The sequence below is a fragment of the Phalangium opilio genome, unplaced genomic scaffold (assembly GCF_054372755.1).
Source record: "Phalangium opilio isolate 3A_F unplaced genomic scaffold, DU_Popi_V2 ptg000056l_1, whole genome shotgun sequence".
In the NCBI taxonomy this organism is placed as follows: domain Eukaryota; kingdom Metazoa; phylum Arthropoda; class Arachnida; order Opiliones; family Phalangiidae; genus Phalangium; species Phalangium opilio.
Genome location: NW_028324175.1, coordinates 5,809,702 through 5,826,847, shown reverse-complemented (window position 1 = coordinate 5,826,847; position 17,146 = coordinate 5,809,702). Strand labels below are relative to the sequence as shown.

The following is a 17,146-nucleotide window of genomic DNA, read 5'->3' as shown; positions in this document are numbered from 1 at the left end:
GAAAGGTCGTAATGGCATGGACAGCCGCGTGGGGACCCTCCAGGTTGTCCGTATTGATTAAGACGTGGGATTCATGCGCTCGGGATAGCGTGTCAGCTATGTATAGCTCAGACCCAGGCACGTAAACCAACTGAATGTTGTAGCGGAATAAACGCATGACCAGGCGTTGTAGGCGCGGAGATAGTATATGTAGTGGTTTCTGTACGATCGCTATGAGGGGTTTATGGTCAGTTTGCACCGTAGCTGTAGCGCCTGCGATGTAAAAATCGAAGTGTTCGCACGCAAACACCACACCCAGCAGTTCCTTTTCGATTTGAGAATAGCGACGCTGTGTTGGTGTGAAGGCTGTTGACGTGTATTCGACTGGATGGGAATCCTGTAGCAAAGCCGCTCCGATGCCACTCTGACTAGCATCCACGGAGATGACACTTGGCCTGGCCGGATTGTAGAAAGCGAGGACTGGTGTGGTAGATAGGAGGGTTTTGAGGTGATCATAGTGTGATTGGTGATGGGACTCCCACACGAACGCCATTTCTGGTTTCAACAGGATCCGGAGTGGTGCCGTGTCAGACGTGGCCTCTGGTAAGAATTTTGCCACATAATTGATCATCCCCAAGAACCGCTGGAGCGCCTTCTTGTCCGCGGGGGGTGGTAAAGAGCATATGGCCTTGACTTTTTTGGGATCCACGTGTACACCACGGGCACTGATGACATGACCTAAGTAGGTGATCTGGGGTATCGCCAGTTGGATTTTGGATGAGCTAAACTGGAGGCCGTGTTCCTTGGCACGCTCCAAAACCTGCAACAACATCCGGGCGTTGGAGGCAACATCAGCTGAGGCGATGAGAAAGTCATCGGTCGAGATGTGTACATTGGGGAACTCAGAAGTTGGATATATGGTGCGCATGACATATTCTGAAGTCGAGGTGGCGGACCAAGGGGTCGGTCGATGTGATCGATAAGCCCAAGGGCGAGCGAAGCTTGGGCGCCCAATATAGGAGTGCGGTCCTCCTCGGTGACATAAAAGTGACAGGAGCAGGCAGCAGTGTGAGAGGTGCACGGGAGGCTCGTCATCCCCGTAATGGGAACAGTGTGACCAGAATATGACGTGACGCGGTGCGTAGGCATGTGTAACGCCGGGTGATGTGGTAAGGCATCGTAAATGGTTTTCGTGATAATGTTCACTTGGGAGCCAGTGTCTACCTTGAACGTGGTTGGTTGATTGTAGAGATAAATCTTGTCATAGAGCTCATCAGACCCGTCCCGTGAGTGAACGGTGTGTAATGTAAGGTTTTCGTCTTGTGAAACCTGTGGATGAAGGGTGAGGCCATAACTCAAATAATCGGAAGGGGCATGGTCACCCTCATAATCATAGCCCGTGTTAGCGTCTGTGTCCGAGTCGTCGTAATCGTCTTGTGGCGCGTCACGTGCTTCTAAGGCATGAGTAGACCGACAGACGGAAGCCCAGTGACCACGAGCATTGCATTTCAGGCAAGTGGTGTTTCGAGCAGGGCATGGTCTGGATGAGTGCGGTCTGCCCCCACAGTTAGGACATTTTCGCTGGTGAGGGGAGGCAGGATTGCGACTAAATTCCGACCGCTGGGAAGACGTAAATTCAGGTCGCTGGGAAGACGATGAACGAGGCATAGTGCGAGAGGAAGTCGTGTGCGGCGACGGACGCCCAGACCCTCTTGGTGGACCCCCACCACGAGGGTGAAACCGAGTTCGGCTTGTAGACGAGTGGTGATTTACCGCGTCAACCTGTTGAGGTGTCGTATTGGTGTTAGTGAGAGCCATTGCACTGGCATGAATACCAGAAGTTTCCTCCGCTTGACAGAGTGAAATGGCGTCAGTCAATATTAACTTTGGTTTGGCTAATAAGGTTTTGCGCAATGATTCCTTTCGAATTCCAAAGACGATGGCCATACACAATAAGATATCAGTTAAAGGGGAAAGTTCACTGTCCTGAGCTTTAATTTTCAAATCGGTATAGAATTCATCGAACGTCTGCGTCTCCTTTTGTTTAGAAGTGAAGAATTGATACCTGATATATGTGAGGTTCTTGTAAGGCTCATAATATGTGTCAAATGCCGCATAGATGATGGGCAACGTACGAGCATCGTCAACCTTGGGTATCGTTAGAGTTTTATAAATTCTCCGCCCAGCGGGGCCCAATATATGAAGAAACGTAGCCCGCTGCGTGGAAACTGTTTCAGTGCCGAGTTTAGAAGCCGTAGCATATAGTTCGAATCCCTCTTTATACTCAGACCACGCCAAGGCTGGGTCTGATCCAGGGGAAAAAGGTTCAGGGCTTTTAAAATGAGTCATTGTGTCGGCAACACTTTCGAAGGCCCAACGTGGTGTGTCCAAGGCTTATCAGTAGCGATGAGTTCGTTTCTGAGGAAATTCAGCATCCCACCGCTGTCACCATGTTAGATTATTCTGTTAGTAACTGAGATCTTCACGTACGCAAGTATGTGCTAGGTTAAATCAAATTTACTTTATTAAAAGGAATACAATTAACTGAGTTATAAACTGTAGCTTAGAGGCGTTCTTCCTAGCTGCACTGCGGGCTGGAGATCCGCTCTGAAGTGCCAGTCCTCTATCTAGTCCGTAATTGTTAGTGTTATAGTTCTGATTAGTCTGGCGCCGTCTAGGGAGGTTTTAAGGTACTAATGTAAGGATTCGTAAGGCGCGTAATACAACTGGCACGAAGCACAAACTGTAACAGTCGCCTTCCAGGTGGAGGGATCGGCCCAGGGCCTTTCAGGTGGAGCTATCGGCCCAGGGCCTTTCAGGTGGAGCTATCGGCCCAGGGCCTTCCAGGTCGTCGACCGATCGCCGCCCCACGGCCTCGGGCGGGTCGCCCTATGGCCCTATTAGCACCTCGGCGGCCTCTTGCGCGATTAGCTTCATCCCCATAAAAGAGTTGAACTCTTACCGTTGTATTTTAGGTAAACGTAAATTGGCGATGCATATTGGAAACTAGATTTTGAAATAAAGACATTTATTATTATGGTCCTAACCTATGTTTTACTCAAGGACTATTTTCACATTCATGGAAGCTGATTTTAATAGTAAAAAATATCCAAGGGACTGAAAAACAGACTGAAGAAAAGAGGTGCATTGGAATAATCTTTAAACATTAATTTCTTGAATTAATCGAACTTAGTTTCTTGAAACCCTGGTTATCTTAATTACGGGTCTGTACCGTACTTTTAATAATTTTTTCCCCCCAGCGAAGTAGCGAACCCGCCCTATTTTTACTTCCCTTAAGCCTTAGCTGCAGCCTTGAAACTTGAAAGATTCAAAGAAAGCAGCTCTCATTAACCGAGGCTTAAGTTCTATATTTTGAAAAAGACGTTATAAAAATATTTCAAAGTGAAACTATAAGCTGTTAGTGCTTTAATGCTACTAAAAAGTATTTAAGCGCAAAATAAAATCCTATTCGTTAATAAATTTTCCATTTAAAATCATATTCCATGACAATAAGTACAAAACTGAATTCGCTTACTTGTTTTCTTGACAAAGTTTGAAAAGTGTAAGTGCGTTCAGCAACCACTACCGAGTTCTCGGTTCAGTGTCGGATTTTAATTTTTATACGGAACCGGTAACCTAAGGCGCCTTTATGGTACACCAAGCTGAACGCTGCTAATGAAACCTGGCAATACGGTAAATTTAGTTTCTACATTTTTAGACCTTTCTCCGTGGCTTCAAAGCAAAAAAAATAAGAAAATTAAAAGAACAACAGTTATAGTGTGCTACCACGAAGCTAGGGGGGAAAACTCTGACGTCAATATTGGGTCCCGAATTTGTATTACCCAAGCTGACGACGTCTCGCGACCGCCAATATGGTCGCCTGAAAATAAGGTAAGAGCAAAAATAAATAGGGGAAAGTGTCGGACTGCCATATTTTCCTGTCTTTGCCCAAAGAGGGTAGAAAGAGGGGGAGTAGAAGGCTTGGCTGGAGTGTTCTCGCTTTGAAAGTTTACCTCTAAGCTTCCGGTGTGCCCGCGCATCTTTCTCTACCCTCTTATTGGTTGAAATACGGTGAACCGGATATTAGGAGGAAAATATAACAAATAAATAAAAAGGAAAAGCGAGAACACCCAAAATGCCTTGCCAAAGCCGCTAGCTTCTACTCCCCTCTTTCTACCCTCTTTGCTTTGCCTTAGCTTGACATGCATTTCGAGACGCTCAAGCGCGCGAGAGGTGTTTAACCATTCAAATTTGAACGCCACCAAACGGGACAATTTGGCATAGGCGTATCTCAAGGAAGAGTCACAACCTCGGACCTCAGCGCTCTGTTCTATTTTCTTTAGTGTTATTTTCGCGTTTGAACGAGGTTAAAATTTGTTTAAAACGTTAGCACGCCGAAAATAAATTGAAAATGCCACAAATCATCATTTATTTCAAAAAACTCATGGGTAAAATCCTTCAGAATTTCGTTCAAACTTAGGCCCTGGGTTGTCATTATAAGCTAAATGGTTTTAATATTAGTAAATAACATCAATATTAGCAAACTAAATTAATACAATCATGTACATCATCAAATTAAATTGTGGCCACGGTTAGCCTCAGTCAAAAGCAACTAATGTAAAATAAAACCGCACTATTTCTTCACGCGCAATATCACAAATTATCTTAGGTACATGGTGAATAGGCGAGGGGGATGAAACAGATTTCGCGAGTATGCATTCACCCCTCCAAATGCATGTCACAGACGAAGGAGAGAGTCCGACACTTTCCCCTATTTATTTTTGGTAAGAGATAAGAGCATGTGACGTCACAACAAAGTTCGTGGTAACACACCATATTAGCAATATTTCTTTATTTTTTTTCTCGAATAACGACATATTGCAGGAAACAAGCATAGGTAACGAAAGAAATGCTCAGCGAACAATGAGGAGGGGTATTTTGAAATATAGGAGCTTCTAAATGTTTTTCTCCTTAGTTAATATTAAGTGTTCGCGAATACTAGCCCGAACTATTCGCGAATACTAGGCCGAACTATTCGCGAATACTAGGCCGAACTATTCGCGAATACTAGGCCGAACTATTCGCGAATACTAGGCCGAACTATTCGCGAATACTAGGCCGAACTATTCGCGAATACTAGGCCGAACTATTCGCGAATACTAAGCCGAACTATTCGCGAAAACTAAGCCGAACTATTCGCGAATACTAGGCCGAACTATTCGCGAACACTAGGCCGAACTATTCGCGAATACTAGGTCGAACTATTCGCGAATACTAGGCCGAACTATTCGCGAATACTAGGCCGAACTATTCGCGAATACTAGGCCGAACTATTCGCGAATACTAGGCCGAACTATTCGCGAATACTAGTCCGAAATATTCGCGAACACTAGGCCGAAATATTCGCGAACACTAGGCCGAACTATAAGCGAATACTAGGCTTAACTATAGCTAATGTTTTTAATTATGTTTAATTAATTAATTTATTAATGTTCAATTTTTAATGCTAAATGTAAAAATAGCAGTAAATACCTGAAAGTCCATATACGTTATAGAAGACCTGGGCATATTCAACGAAAGTTGATTTTCTTGAATTTCGCATAAATCGTGCGAGGTTTAGCAATCATACATTGATTTTGCGCAATACGTTTCTAAAGTTATCATTTCGAAGGAAACCAAAAGGAAATTAAGTGAATCTTAACCAACTACCAGAGATAACAGAAGAATAAAATAATTTACCGGCGAATTGGCGTATTTTCGTGGAGAGGATTTAAGTAGAAGTTTCCGTGGCGAACTTTGAACGGCTGTAGCACTTACACCGGGAAACAAAACAATGGCGGGAGAAGGCGGAGCATTAGAATTAACCTTTTGGTTGTAAACGCGGTGTTTTGACAGCGCTGGCTGGTGTATTTTTATTAGAAGTCGGTGGTGCTTTGCGTTTCATTGGGGTTACCAGTTTTTTCCCTCCATCTTCAGTTTTCTGTTGCAAAGAATTAACCTTAGAGAGTTAGTATCACCATAAGTTAATTCATAAGATATGTTCCATAAGTTTGTAAAGTCTGGTAACTTAGGAACTGGAGCTTGTCATGAAGCCGGGATTAACTAACACTAGGGATAGTTCGTTCCCCCCAAAAGATAAAGCATGCATATTCCAAACGCCCCCTAGCAGCAGCTACTATCATTAACAGGAAGCTATAAGAAAATTGGACCAAATATCACGTGTTCCATGACGTCAAAATTGAAATCCTGCCTAAATTGGGCAAAAACTACTTATTTTGCCTAGAGTTGGCGCTATATCTACATCCGCTTTGGTCCAATAAATTGGGGGAATGAAGAGGGGAATCAAGGAATAATTCGGAACATGTAGTTGACGATAGCATTACATGCGAAACCCGATTAGTGAACAATCCCTAGCGTTAGTTAATCCATGCATGAAGTGATTGAGGTAGGTCATAGATTAAGGATAAAGCGACGCCTGGTAAGGCGCTGCTAACAAAGGCTTAGTAATGCAGACTAAATAATAATAAGATGGAAGTCTGCAAAATTAACCGAGTTAATCAATTCTCGCTTGTCGGTCATTAACTAGCTCGAGCTGTAAGTCTCTCTCAGTAGCATTACAAAGTTTAGGTGGTGTCATACTTATGGAAAATATCTTATAAACTTATGTATGGAAAATATCTTATAAACTTATGTTACGAATTTTATTTTATAATAAAGTAAACATTGCCAGAAATAAAAGTATCTTTAAACTAAAAATATCACTTGTTAAATAATTATTTAGTAACTATTAAAATAATTTAAAAATAAAATGAATATATAAATATATAAATGAACAAATAAATAAATAAATAAATAAACAAATAAATAAAAACGTACACTTAAAAGCCCCAATAAGTATTTTTTTTTATTAATGTTATTTTCTATTTAGTAAAAAATACTTATTTGAGGCTTAAGTGTAATATGTGGGGTTTATATTTTTTAATTTCTTTTTCAGCGCTTTTTTGGATTACGGCTTCTATTTACCCGCATTCTCTTGATATTTTCCAATTCGTTTTTCAAATTTTGACTTTCAGCCGCGATGTAATCTTGATATTTTTTGCCATTGATCCGAAGGGTTTCCGCATTATCTTGACTTTTTTCCCATTCAGCAATCATGAATTCGATTTTTAAATCCAACTAGAAACATATTTCACATTAGATTGATTGCGAGTGACTAGTATTTAACATAGTTACGAATTTTTGGAACAATTAACAGTAATTAGGGCCAAGTGTAGAGTGGAAATAAATAGAGCCTTAAAAGGAAAACTTCAGGTAACGTTACTTTATACCTTAAAAGAATGGCATTTTTCTAAATATGAAAGGAATTAAATATTAAAAAAATGAATAAATGATCTCTTATTGCAAAGTAATTTGTATTAAATTAGTCTTAAAAATAATCAAGGACTACTGCGCCATCTGCCTTTGGTTTAGTTGCGTCTGCTAAATCGAAGCTTTTACCCCTTATCTCTCTCAGCCTGTGAGAATTCTACCAATGCCCTAGGGGTGAGTGGTTCGATTTACCAGACGCTACTAAACCAAAGGCGGATGGCGCAGTAGTCCTTGATAATTTTTAAGACTAATTAAATGCTAGTTATCATATTGTAATAAGAGATCGCTAATTTTATTTTTAACATTTTTTTTTAAAAAATGCCGTTCTTTGAAAGTATAATGTACCGTTACCTGAAATTTTCCCTTGAAGGAAAGCGCGGCTCTGTTGGTGCCCCTAAAAGATTGTCTTTCTACTACACAGTGGCTAAGATTGCTAAAGGCTAGTTAAGTCAAAGGCAGGAACCAATGGGAACTAGTGCATTAGGTCTGATTGGTTCCTGCCTTTGGCAAGGTAAAATTCGTGTCCAGAAGATTAGCCAGAATGCTGGGGGTGATCATGGAGCCGCGCTTTCCTTCAAAGTGTTAGACAAACTGAAAGGGAACTTAATAAGGTATAAATCTACCTTTGGAATTTCATGCTCCAGACGCTTTCGAGCTTTCTCTTCCTGCAATAGATTTCCACCACGGTTTTGAAAACGGCTTGGATCAGTTCCCTTAATCTATTATGATATAGTTAGGGAAATTAAAATCGCAATAGCCGCCAACCAAAGTGAAGTTATAAAATGGATATTACCTCGTAGGTTTTCTTTTGCTCCCACAGAGAATTTCTTTCAACAATCTTTTCATAAATGCCTTTATTATCTTCATACATTTGAGTCCATTTCGAAACTTCGCGTTCATGGAGCTCTAACAGATCTTCGGAGAAAGTTTCTGAAAATAAAATAAATTGTTTTAAGTATATTCCATCGTACTTAATTCGATCTAAGACCATTAAACATAGATGTACTGGAAAAATTATAACCTAAAACCCCCGTTCTTCTAATGGCATCGCCTGTTGGCAGCGCCCCTTGCGGGAAAGGCCCGAACTTAATTCGACTCACAAGCCTTCGCTATGCTTTGAGTCGAACAAGTTTCAATATTGGTCGCGGTGTGGCGCTAGAGAGCCGCAGCCCTAAAAGAACAACGCCCCTTATCTCCATTCCATCTGCGTTTAATGGTCTTAGGTTTGATACTATACTATAAGATCAATTTCCACAATTTAGGAGAATATCTCCAAATGAAATTAAAATCATAATAAGCACAGATTTCTTAATCATTCAGAGATATTGTCTTAATTTTTCATTACTAAAATTGGTCTTAAAATTTGAAGAATCCCTTTAAAATTGAGGCGTGCGGTTAACCGTTTCAATAGAGTAATTCAATCAATTAAGCTCATTTCCACTGTTCGATACGAATATCGAACTAACTATTCGGTTAAAGTTTCACTACCATAAATATTTAGCCTGGCCGCCCTGACACTGCAACTCTCGCTACATAGACCCACCTTCTATCAAAAGATCTCGTCCCAATTTTATATATCTCCCATCAAAAACTACCAGCAAGTGCCTAGGAAACTTTTAAGAAATATTCGGCGACCAATGAAGAAACGTATTTTAAATGACTCTTAATTGGTCACCTAGTATTAACTATTCGTGAATATTATGGTTTAACTATTCGCAAATACTAGGCTTAACTATTCGCAATTAATCGGGGTAGTAAAAACTTACAAAGGCCTAACTATTCGGTATTCGATTTGGAAAAAACTATTAAATTCTGTATTTGATAAGGTAAATTTTTGGTATTCAATTCGGTATTCGAGAATAGTATGGTTAACTATTCGCGAATACTAGGCAATTAATCGGGTAGTAAAAATTTACCAAGGCCTAACTATTCGATTCGGTATTTGATAAGGAAAATTTTTGCCTATTTTACTATTTGGTAACTGGTCTGTGATACCCAAAAAGTGGTATTCGCACACCTCTATATTTGTCAAAAGCAAATTATTTGTCAGTTTTTACCTTCTTTGAAGGAAACAAAATTTTCCCTTTCTTCAGTGCCGATAAAACATTTATCCCATAATGCAAGGAGTTCGACTCTTAGACGATCAATGAATTTCCCCACATTTTGTTTTCTAATTTCTTGGTATTTAACGATTTCTCGTTGAACCATTTCAATCGTGGGTTGGCCGTGATAAATGCAAGTTAACCAAAACTCCTCCCGGTCCAACACGCTGATTTCTAAGCCATCCCATAACTGTCCCAGTTGTCTATGCAAGGCCTTTAAGACGGCATCATTGGCGCTTTTAAGTTTTCGAAGCTAAAATTTGCAGAAATCAAAGTTACTCAAGTTATGAATAAATTAAGAAGTATTTTTAAGCAAAGGGTTAGCAACTAAGAGTAAATAATATTGTAAGTCTATAAGAATAAGATATGTTCCGTAAGTTTGTCACTGTTTACAAACTGGAGCCTGTCACTAAGTGAGCGAGGTAGGTCATAGATTCGAGGTAAAGCGACGCCTGGTCAGGCGCTGTCAAAGGCTTAGTAGAGACTAAATAGGAACTAGATGGACTGCAAAGGAATTTTTTCCAGTGATTATAGGATTTTATAGAAGAAAAAGTTTTTATATGAAAATATAGGATTAAAAATATTCGTGTATTATAATATTTGGTTTAAATTATGCAGATAAATCTAAAAAAAAAACAAATTGCATTTTACTTAAATTCAGGGGAACTTAGTCAAAGTGATCTCAATAAAAAGGGCTAAATTTTGAAAAATTTGATGCTTAACTATACGAAAACTTCGACGAAGTCAAAAATATAGGATAATATGGGACAGGTTCAAAATATAGGATATCTTACTTCGAGCAACCAATTTTTAGCATCAGTCATGCATTTTTCCGACAATATATTCGGGATGTTGTCATCGAGCGAGATGATGGCTTTATGAAAGCTGGTTTCGGGAGTAAGCTCCAGGTCTTCAACGAGCCTTACGATTTCGGTACGAGTTTGGTCGAATTTTGCCATCCGTCTTTCCTATGGTCAGAATATTATCAAATTATTAATTAACATAACTTTCATGTAATTTCGACCAATAGTAATGAAGAACATCAATTGGTTGGGCTTAAAGCAAAGCCCAAGATGACTTTTCTTCCGAGCTTCGGGTTTAGCTAGGCGAAGGCTAGTGAGCGGGATTTATAAACCCCGCCCACAAATGCTTCCTGCCTTCGCCAAGCCTAAACTGGAGTTCGTAAGGAAAGTCAACTTCTTGGGGCACCACGTGACCCGCGCTTTGCTTTAAAACGAGAAAATGAAGACTAATTTTACTAATTATTACTTTTCGTATTAGGAATATTAAAATATCTCCCAATATAAATCAGAACTCGTTAATGTCGAGGGCGGAGCTAAAACTAGCCATTGCTAAGCTTGACAAGCAGTCATTTCCTCTCCTCGACTATGGGAGCCATCTAGTTACAATTGTTTAAACTAAACCACAGACGCGACATGCTTAGACTAACTTAACTCAATAGAGCTATCTCAGTTGTGACGTTAGTGCCTAGGTAAAACATCACGGGTTTAGCTTTGGCAGTGGGCGGCCTTGTTTGGTACTTCTGTGGTTTTATGGGCAAATAGCATGGGTGACGTCATGTCACACTAAGCCTTCTGAGATAGTTCTATAGAGTGCTGTCAGAAGCGCCGGTGTGACGTCACCCATGCTGTTTTCCCATAAAGAAAAAACAGTAACTGTCATGGCCGCCCATTGCTAAAGGCAGACTCGTGACGTTTAACCTTGGATCTGACGTCACAACTGACAGCACTCTATACACCTAAAACACTGGACTGGGAAGACTTTCCTTTGGCCTCTAACGAAAAATAAGACAAGATGTTATTGTTAAATTTATTAGGGTGCATGCATGAGGACAAATAGCAGATATTTGGAACCTTACGACAAGTTATTATTTTTTTTAATTATCATGGGTGAGTACTCATATGAATCGAGTATCAATAAGAGTACTATAATTGATTAAACTAGAATTACTAATCGAGATGACTACAGTTTTAATAAACAACTGATTAAATCTACATCTATATATAAATAAAAGTCCTGACTGACTGACTGACTGACTGATAATCAACGCCCATTCCAAACCGCTTGCCCTAGAAGGCTGGAAATTTGCAGGAACGTTACTCATAAGTAGTAGGCGAGTACTAAGAAAGGTTTCCCCCCAATCCGCCGCCATCTTAAATGGTGCCCAGAAATGTAAAAAATCTTCTCTATGCAACAAAGTCCGCGCGTTTCAACCGATTTCGCAAATATTTAGTTCACTGCTTTCCTTTAACCTATAGACGGGCTGAATGCTCTTTTGGGCTCGATTTGTTGCCATCTTTTAAAATGGCGGCCAGAAATTTAAAAACCCTTATTTATGGAATAATGTCCACGTGAAAAGTAATAAAAAATGTTCCGACGGGCTGACGGGCAACGCCGAGTGCCTTCGCTCCTAGGGTGCTACAAAAGTATTAGTCGAATCAGTAAAATCTGCCCATTCTTAGTATCATTTTGATGGAAGTTCTTATTATACGCGAGCGACGCCGCGGGTAACAGCTAGTATATTATAAAAATGTTAATGTATAATTAAATACTAGATGGCGTGCTGCTTCAGACATTCTTGTAGAAAGTATGGAACTAATCAACGGAGTTCATAAAAATGTTTTTACCTTTTCGTCTTGCAACATCAGGATATGTTGCTTTATTTCATTCAGCTGTTCTTCGGATGGAACATTGGCTTCATCAACGTCCTCGTCCCCAGCCCTGGCTGTTCCATTGTCAATTGGAGGCATGCTGAGTAACTGGCAGAGTTCTCGTTCCTCCTCCAGCAAAGTGGCAAGCCGCTCCAAGCGTTCGTCCTTGCTCTTGATAAGAGTTTCGACTCTTCCTTTCAGATGGAACTCCTGTTGTAGGAGTCCCATGTGTCCCATGCCATTAACATCGAGCTCCTGGTCCACTTTTAGTTGTTGGCAGAGATCGACGTACTCTGTTTTTAAGTCGTTAACGATGGCTTCTATTCGATGGTACAGATCTTCCTCCTCTTTCACCATTTGTTGTTGCAGGTCCTCGTGATAATTGTAGAGGTTTTGAAGTCTGTCCAATTGGTCTTTTTCGGATAGGCCAATCTTGGTCCATGTGTCGCTTAATGTTTTTTCGGATTTGGCTAGCATTACGGCGACCTTTTCGACCAGATTGAAACTACGAAAAAGAAAACGGGATACTTCAGAAATGTTTGCGAGATCAATCATCAGAGACTAAACAATAGGGACTTGGCAGTACTACGTCATGCAACGTCACGCTACCTTCCACTAGTGCTAAAAAACATACCAGGAGGAGGGGCTTATGTAGCTTTCATTCCGTTAAAAAAACATACCAGGAGGAGGGGCTTATGTAGCTTTCATTCTGTTAAAAAAACATACCATAATGGCGCTGGGGGCGGAGTTAAGTCCGAATTGCCAAGTCCCTATTGTCTTAAACATAATTAACTCAATAACTAACGTCCATTATTAAGTACTATCAGTTAGAATTACGGGAATTACGTTGCTGACTCTCTTAGAAATGATTTCACTGCATGCACATTCAAGTGATCACAAACCCATTCCCAAATTAAAGAAACACCTAGCTTTACAAGCTAAAACTATAGCTGTTATAATAAATTTCCACCTCGCATATCCGACAATGGTCAAAGGGGTTACGTTAAATATGATAAATAAGAACGATTTACGCTACTGGCTAAAACGAGGGTCGAGGGTTGTAGAAAGAAACTAAAATAGCAATATTGGGCATAACAGGTGGCAATAAACAAGCAATAATTTGGAAAAGGCAGCAGTATTTTGGATTAAAACCTATCAAATTTAGTCATTTTTAATAAAGGGGGTATCGACAATGGTAAAAGGGGTTAAGTTTAATATGCTAAATAAGTACGATTTACGCTACTGGCTAAAACGAGGGTTGTAGAAAGAAACTAAAATAGCAATATTGTATAACAGGTGGCAATAAACAAGCAATCATTTGGTAAAGGCAGCAGTATTTTGGATTAAAACCTATCAAATTTAGTAATTTTTAATGAAGGGGTATTTTATTCGGTTAATAATAACAAAAACGGGCTCATTTACCTTTCTATTACCAAGACAATATTGCTGTCGTCCTTCTCCTCGCTATTAAGTTCATGCGGAGCACCCAAAACAGATCTTCGATTTGATGACGCCATAATTAAACTTTATTAGTTAAATATTCGGCAAAAATATTTTTGTAGTATACTTCAAAAGTCAAATCGATAACTAAACTGAATCACGACCGGTTAGGCGTTTTTATATTCAACCGCCTCCGAATGCGCGTGGCTTTCGCGAATCTTATTGGTCAACAAATTTTCTAACTTCATAAATGCAGGGATGGAAATAACCAGCGAGGGAAATAAGGCCGTGGTGCAGGGCAAATGATCAGTTTGAAAATTAAATCGAAAGGGGTCAGTGGTCCACAGGACTGCTGAGGATTTTTAAAAATTTTCTTGATTCTTGAATATTAGGAACTCGGCGTTTTCAACTACAAATTAGTAAAGTAGTCCAGGCATTATCTAAAATATTTTAATTATTCACTTTTTTAGCTTAGCAGACGACGTGCCCTGGTCAATGGTCATAGACCACTATAATTAATTAGTCAGACTATTTTCACCCGGGAGGGGGGTGAGAATAGCGTATAAGCTATTTTCACCCGGGGGGTTGAGAATAGCGCGTAGGCTCATAGACATTAGAATTCTATAATAATATAATAATATAATAATATAATAATAATATATAATGTATCTCTATGCGTAGGCTATTTCCACCCGGGGGTGAGAATAGACACTCTCTTCTTGGATACTCGTTTTAACTTGACTCTGGTGATATCGTCTGCTAAAACTTCTGCCTTTCTTTTCTCAGTTTTTTTTTTATTTTGAAAGTCGCAACGTGGTTTGTTCAGTTTCTCGGTAAAGTAACAAGTTGTTTCGAATACAACATAGTCATGGATGGAGAGCTGAACGAGGTAAATATGCCATTTAATTTAATTATATAGTTAAATATCAAATTAATACCATGTAGGAGAGTGTTTCTCGTAGTTTAAATAACCAAAGTGAAACTTAGGTAAACCTTACATTCTGTGGCGCTAGACAGGGGTGTAGACTGTTTATCCCTCCCTCCCTCTGGGCGCGCTCTTGTAAGAGGGGATACTGTACGCTCATAGTAGGGGGGATGACACGGAGCTAAGAGTAGGAAGGGTATGACGTTTAAATACGTAGTACTGCCATTACTTTATTGACTAGGGTCGTTAGAAGGGGGGTGTCCAGTAGGGGGATGGCAATGGCATTGAGCTAAGAGAGAGAAGGGTATGACGTTTGCGTACGTAGTACCGAGACTACTCTATTAATTTTGGGTTAAAGAGGAGAAGCCACCTACGAAGCCTCGAGCCACACCAATATGGCGTGTGGTAGTCCCAAATTTTACGCCTAATTTAGATCCATTTTCAATTTATTCCAATAATGTCAGACGCATCCTCGTTGACTGATACCGGAACTCTGTAGAAGTTTCTATAATCTTGGTTGGCTAACGGGGACAGGTGGCGCGGTTAGTATTAAAATTGGTGACGAAATATACCTGGCGCCATCTGGAATCCAGAAAGAACGAATTCAAGCTGACGATCTCTTTGTTCAAAACATAAATGGAGACGATATCGCTGGACCCTCCCCTTCTAAAAAACTTAAGAAGAGTGACTGTACGCCATTGTTTATGAATGCTTACATTATCAGAGGTAGACCTAGAATATTTAAAATTTGCGTTGCGCTTTATATTGTAGAAATAGCGGTCCGTGTTAAATATACATAGAACGTAATGCAGTCAAACTCAGGAAGGTGCCATTACATTAGTCCCCCATCCCGCGAGAAAAATGAAGTAATGGTGGTCCGTGTTAAAAACCCGGGGGTGGGGGGGGGGTAATATCGCTTATATTTGCTTCAAGTTGTCTAAACAAGGATGATGAGGGGAGGAGGAGAAATAGGCGCGTTAACTGTGGAACGGCTTAGGTCCGGGGGCGGGGACGCGACAAAATGGGGGAGGAATGCTCGGACGCATTGGCTAAAAGGGCTACAGACGAACCAACTACAATTGAGTCCGACTATTAATCCGCCATTTTGGCGTCCCACCCAACCTGAGCCATTCCACTGTTTGCGCACCGCGCACCTATAGCTCGGTGTTTTATTACGTAATCTAAAGGAGCCGGTGCCGCGATTCACACGCACTCAAAGGCAGCCGCTATGGCCACGTTACTCTTTGAAGGAAATGAGTTTAAGATAACTCATCAGGAAACGATTAAGGTGACCCTAAACACACCCCGAATAACTTTAACATTTGTTTAATTGCCAAACAATTTCGCTCGCTCATAATTAGGGGATTAAAAATGCAAAAACGGGGCTCAACTATCGTTACGATGAAGAACTAATCGTTCCCATTATTGAGAACTTAAACTACGAAAGTGACCTGAAGGTAGGCCTAAATCTCGAACTAGGAGGCAATACTAGGTTTAATTTCATCTTGATACAACTAGGACCCACTAGCTGAAATTATGGTTAAGTATCCCGAAACTTACGCAGTTCTTGTGTCTACGTTTGGGGTGACACATGGGAAAAAACCAAAATAATGTGAGTACCAAGTTGATTCGTACCACAGCCGACCCGATCACGCTTTTCCCGCTGAACCCGCTGTAGAAGCCCGTCCAGTTGGCCTCAAAACGCGTGTCACCCAAAAAATCTACGCAGTTTTTTGGCCCTAATTCTGATATTGAAGGCTTTTAAAATGATCGTGAAAAGTTGGGGTCTATTAAAAGGACGATTAAATTAAGGACGATTATGACTCGAGTAAATCAGTAGCGTCGCTAGGGTTTGAAATTTGGGGGGGCTAAATCTGGGCAAACTATTTTAAAGTTATTATAAGAACTTAATATAAACAAGATGGCCCAATGGCTTGGACTTAATAGTAGCCACTTAGATACTGCTTTTAAAGCCACAAATCTGAATGAGGGATCTCATTTTAGGAGTAGTAAAGCGACATTTTACTTGAAATAAGTGTTCTTCCTTTCTGTTCCACCCTAAATAATCTATTTGATTTGCACATAAATAAAAAGAAAAAAATTCAAAGACCCTAAACAAAAAACAAGTTGGGAAAACCAAAATATTACCTCTCCGTGTCAAGAAGATTATATAAACTTAAGTATCCAATGAAAACGTTATTATGTTTCTGAGTTGGGGTTTCCCATTTTTGTTGTTGTTTTGAAAAATATATCGCAATGCACGGGCCTTGATAGATATAGGAGGCAATGAATGAAATATATCACAATGCACGGGCCTTGATAGATATAGGAGGCAATGAAGGAAATATATCGCATGCACGGGCCTTGGTAGATATAGGAGGCAATGATAATCTCTCTCTTTGCACGAGAGGTTTATCTTTAATATTTAAATAAATATAATTATTTTTAATTATTTTAATCTTCAATAATTAACATTAATAATGGTTAAATCGTTTAAAATAAAGTTATACCTATTATCTTCTCAAACTTGCCTTGGTAGATATAGGAGGCAATGATAATCTCTCTCTTTGCACGAGAGGTGTATCTTTAATATTTAAATAAATATAATTATTTTTAATTATTTTAATCTTCAATAATTAACATTAATAATGGTTAAATCG

General features: G+C 40.0%; 2 protein-coding genes and 1 pseudogene across 3 annotated transcripts in view; 2 read left to right on the top strand and 1 right to left on the bottom strand.

Annotated features, from left to right (window-relative positions):
* LOC149668197 (DNA (cytosine-5)-methyltransferase 1.S-like) overlaps nucleotides 1-17,146 on the top strand; it is a 177,101-nt gene that overhangs the window by 30,371 nt on the left and 129,584 nt on the right. The gene's annotated exons all lie outside the window — the stretch shown is intronic.
* On the bottom strand, nucleotides 2,496-13,450 carry LOC149668209 (protein regulator of cytokinesis 1-like). Its single transcript, XM_089841062.1, has 10 exons — nucleotides 12,098-13,450; nucleotides 10,244-10,417; nucleotides 9,405-9,702; nucleotides 8,141-8,277; nucleotides 7,971-8,066; nucleotides 7,003-7,155; nucleotides 5,719-5,959; nucleotides 5,512-5,630; nucleotides 3,515-3,661; nucleotides 2,496-2,985 (listed from the first exon to the last, which is right to left on the bottom strand). Exons 1-7 carry the CDS (start codon nucleotides 12,674-12,676, stop codon nucleotides 5,840-5,842), a joined length of 1,557 nt encoding a protein of 518 aa, XP_089697188.1. The 5' UTR covers nucleotides 12,677-13,450; the 3' UTR covers nucleotides 2,496-2,985; nucleotides 3,515-3,661; nucleotides 5,512-5,630; nucleotides 5,719-5,839.
* On the top strand, nucleotides 14,430-16,102 carry LOC149668208 (methylthioribulose-1-phosphate dehydratase-like; annotated as a pseudogene). Its single transcript, XR_016367913.1, has 5 exons — nucleotides 14,430-14,450; nucleotides 14,951-15,212; nucleotides 15,674-15,774; nucleotides 15,848-15,943; nucleotides 16,005-16,102. The product of XR_016367913.1 is annotated as a methylthioribulose-1-phosphate dehydratase-like (transcript).

Coding starts and splice junctions, on each gene's coding strand:
- LOC149668209 (XM_089841062.1), bottom strand. CDS start 12,676: ATGATTGATCTCGCAAACATTTCTGAAGTATCCCGTTTTCTTTTTCGT. Junction 9,703..10,243: donor CTAAAAATTGGTTGCTCGAA/GTAAGATATCCT, acceptor TGCAAATTTTAG/CTTCGAAAACTTAAAAGCGC. Junction 8,067..8,140: donor AGCAAAAGAAAACCTACGAG/GTAATATCCATT, acceptor ATATCATAATAG/ATTAAGGGAACTGATCCAAG.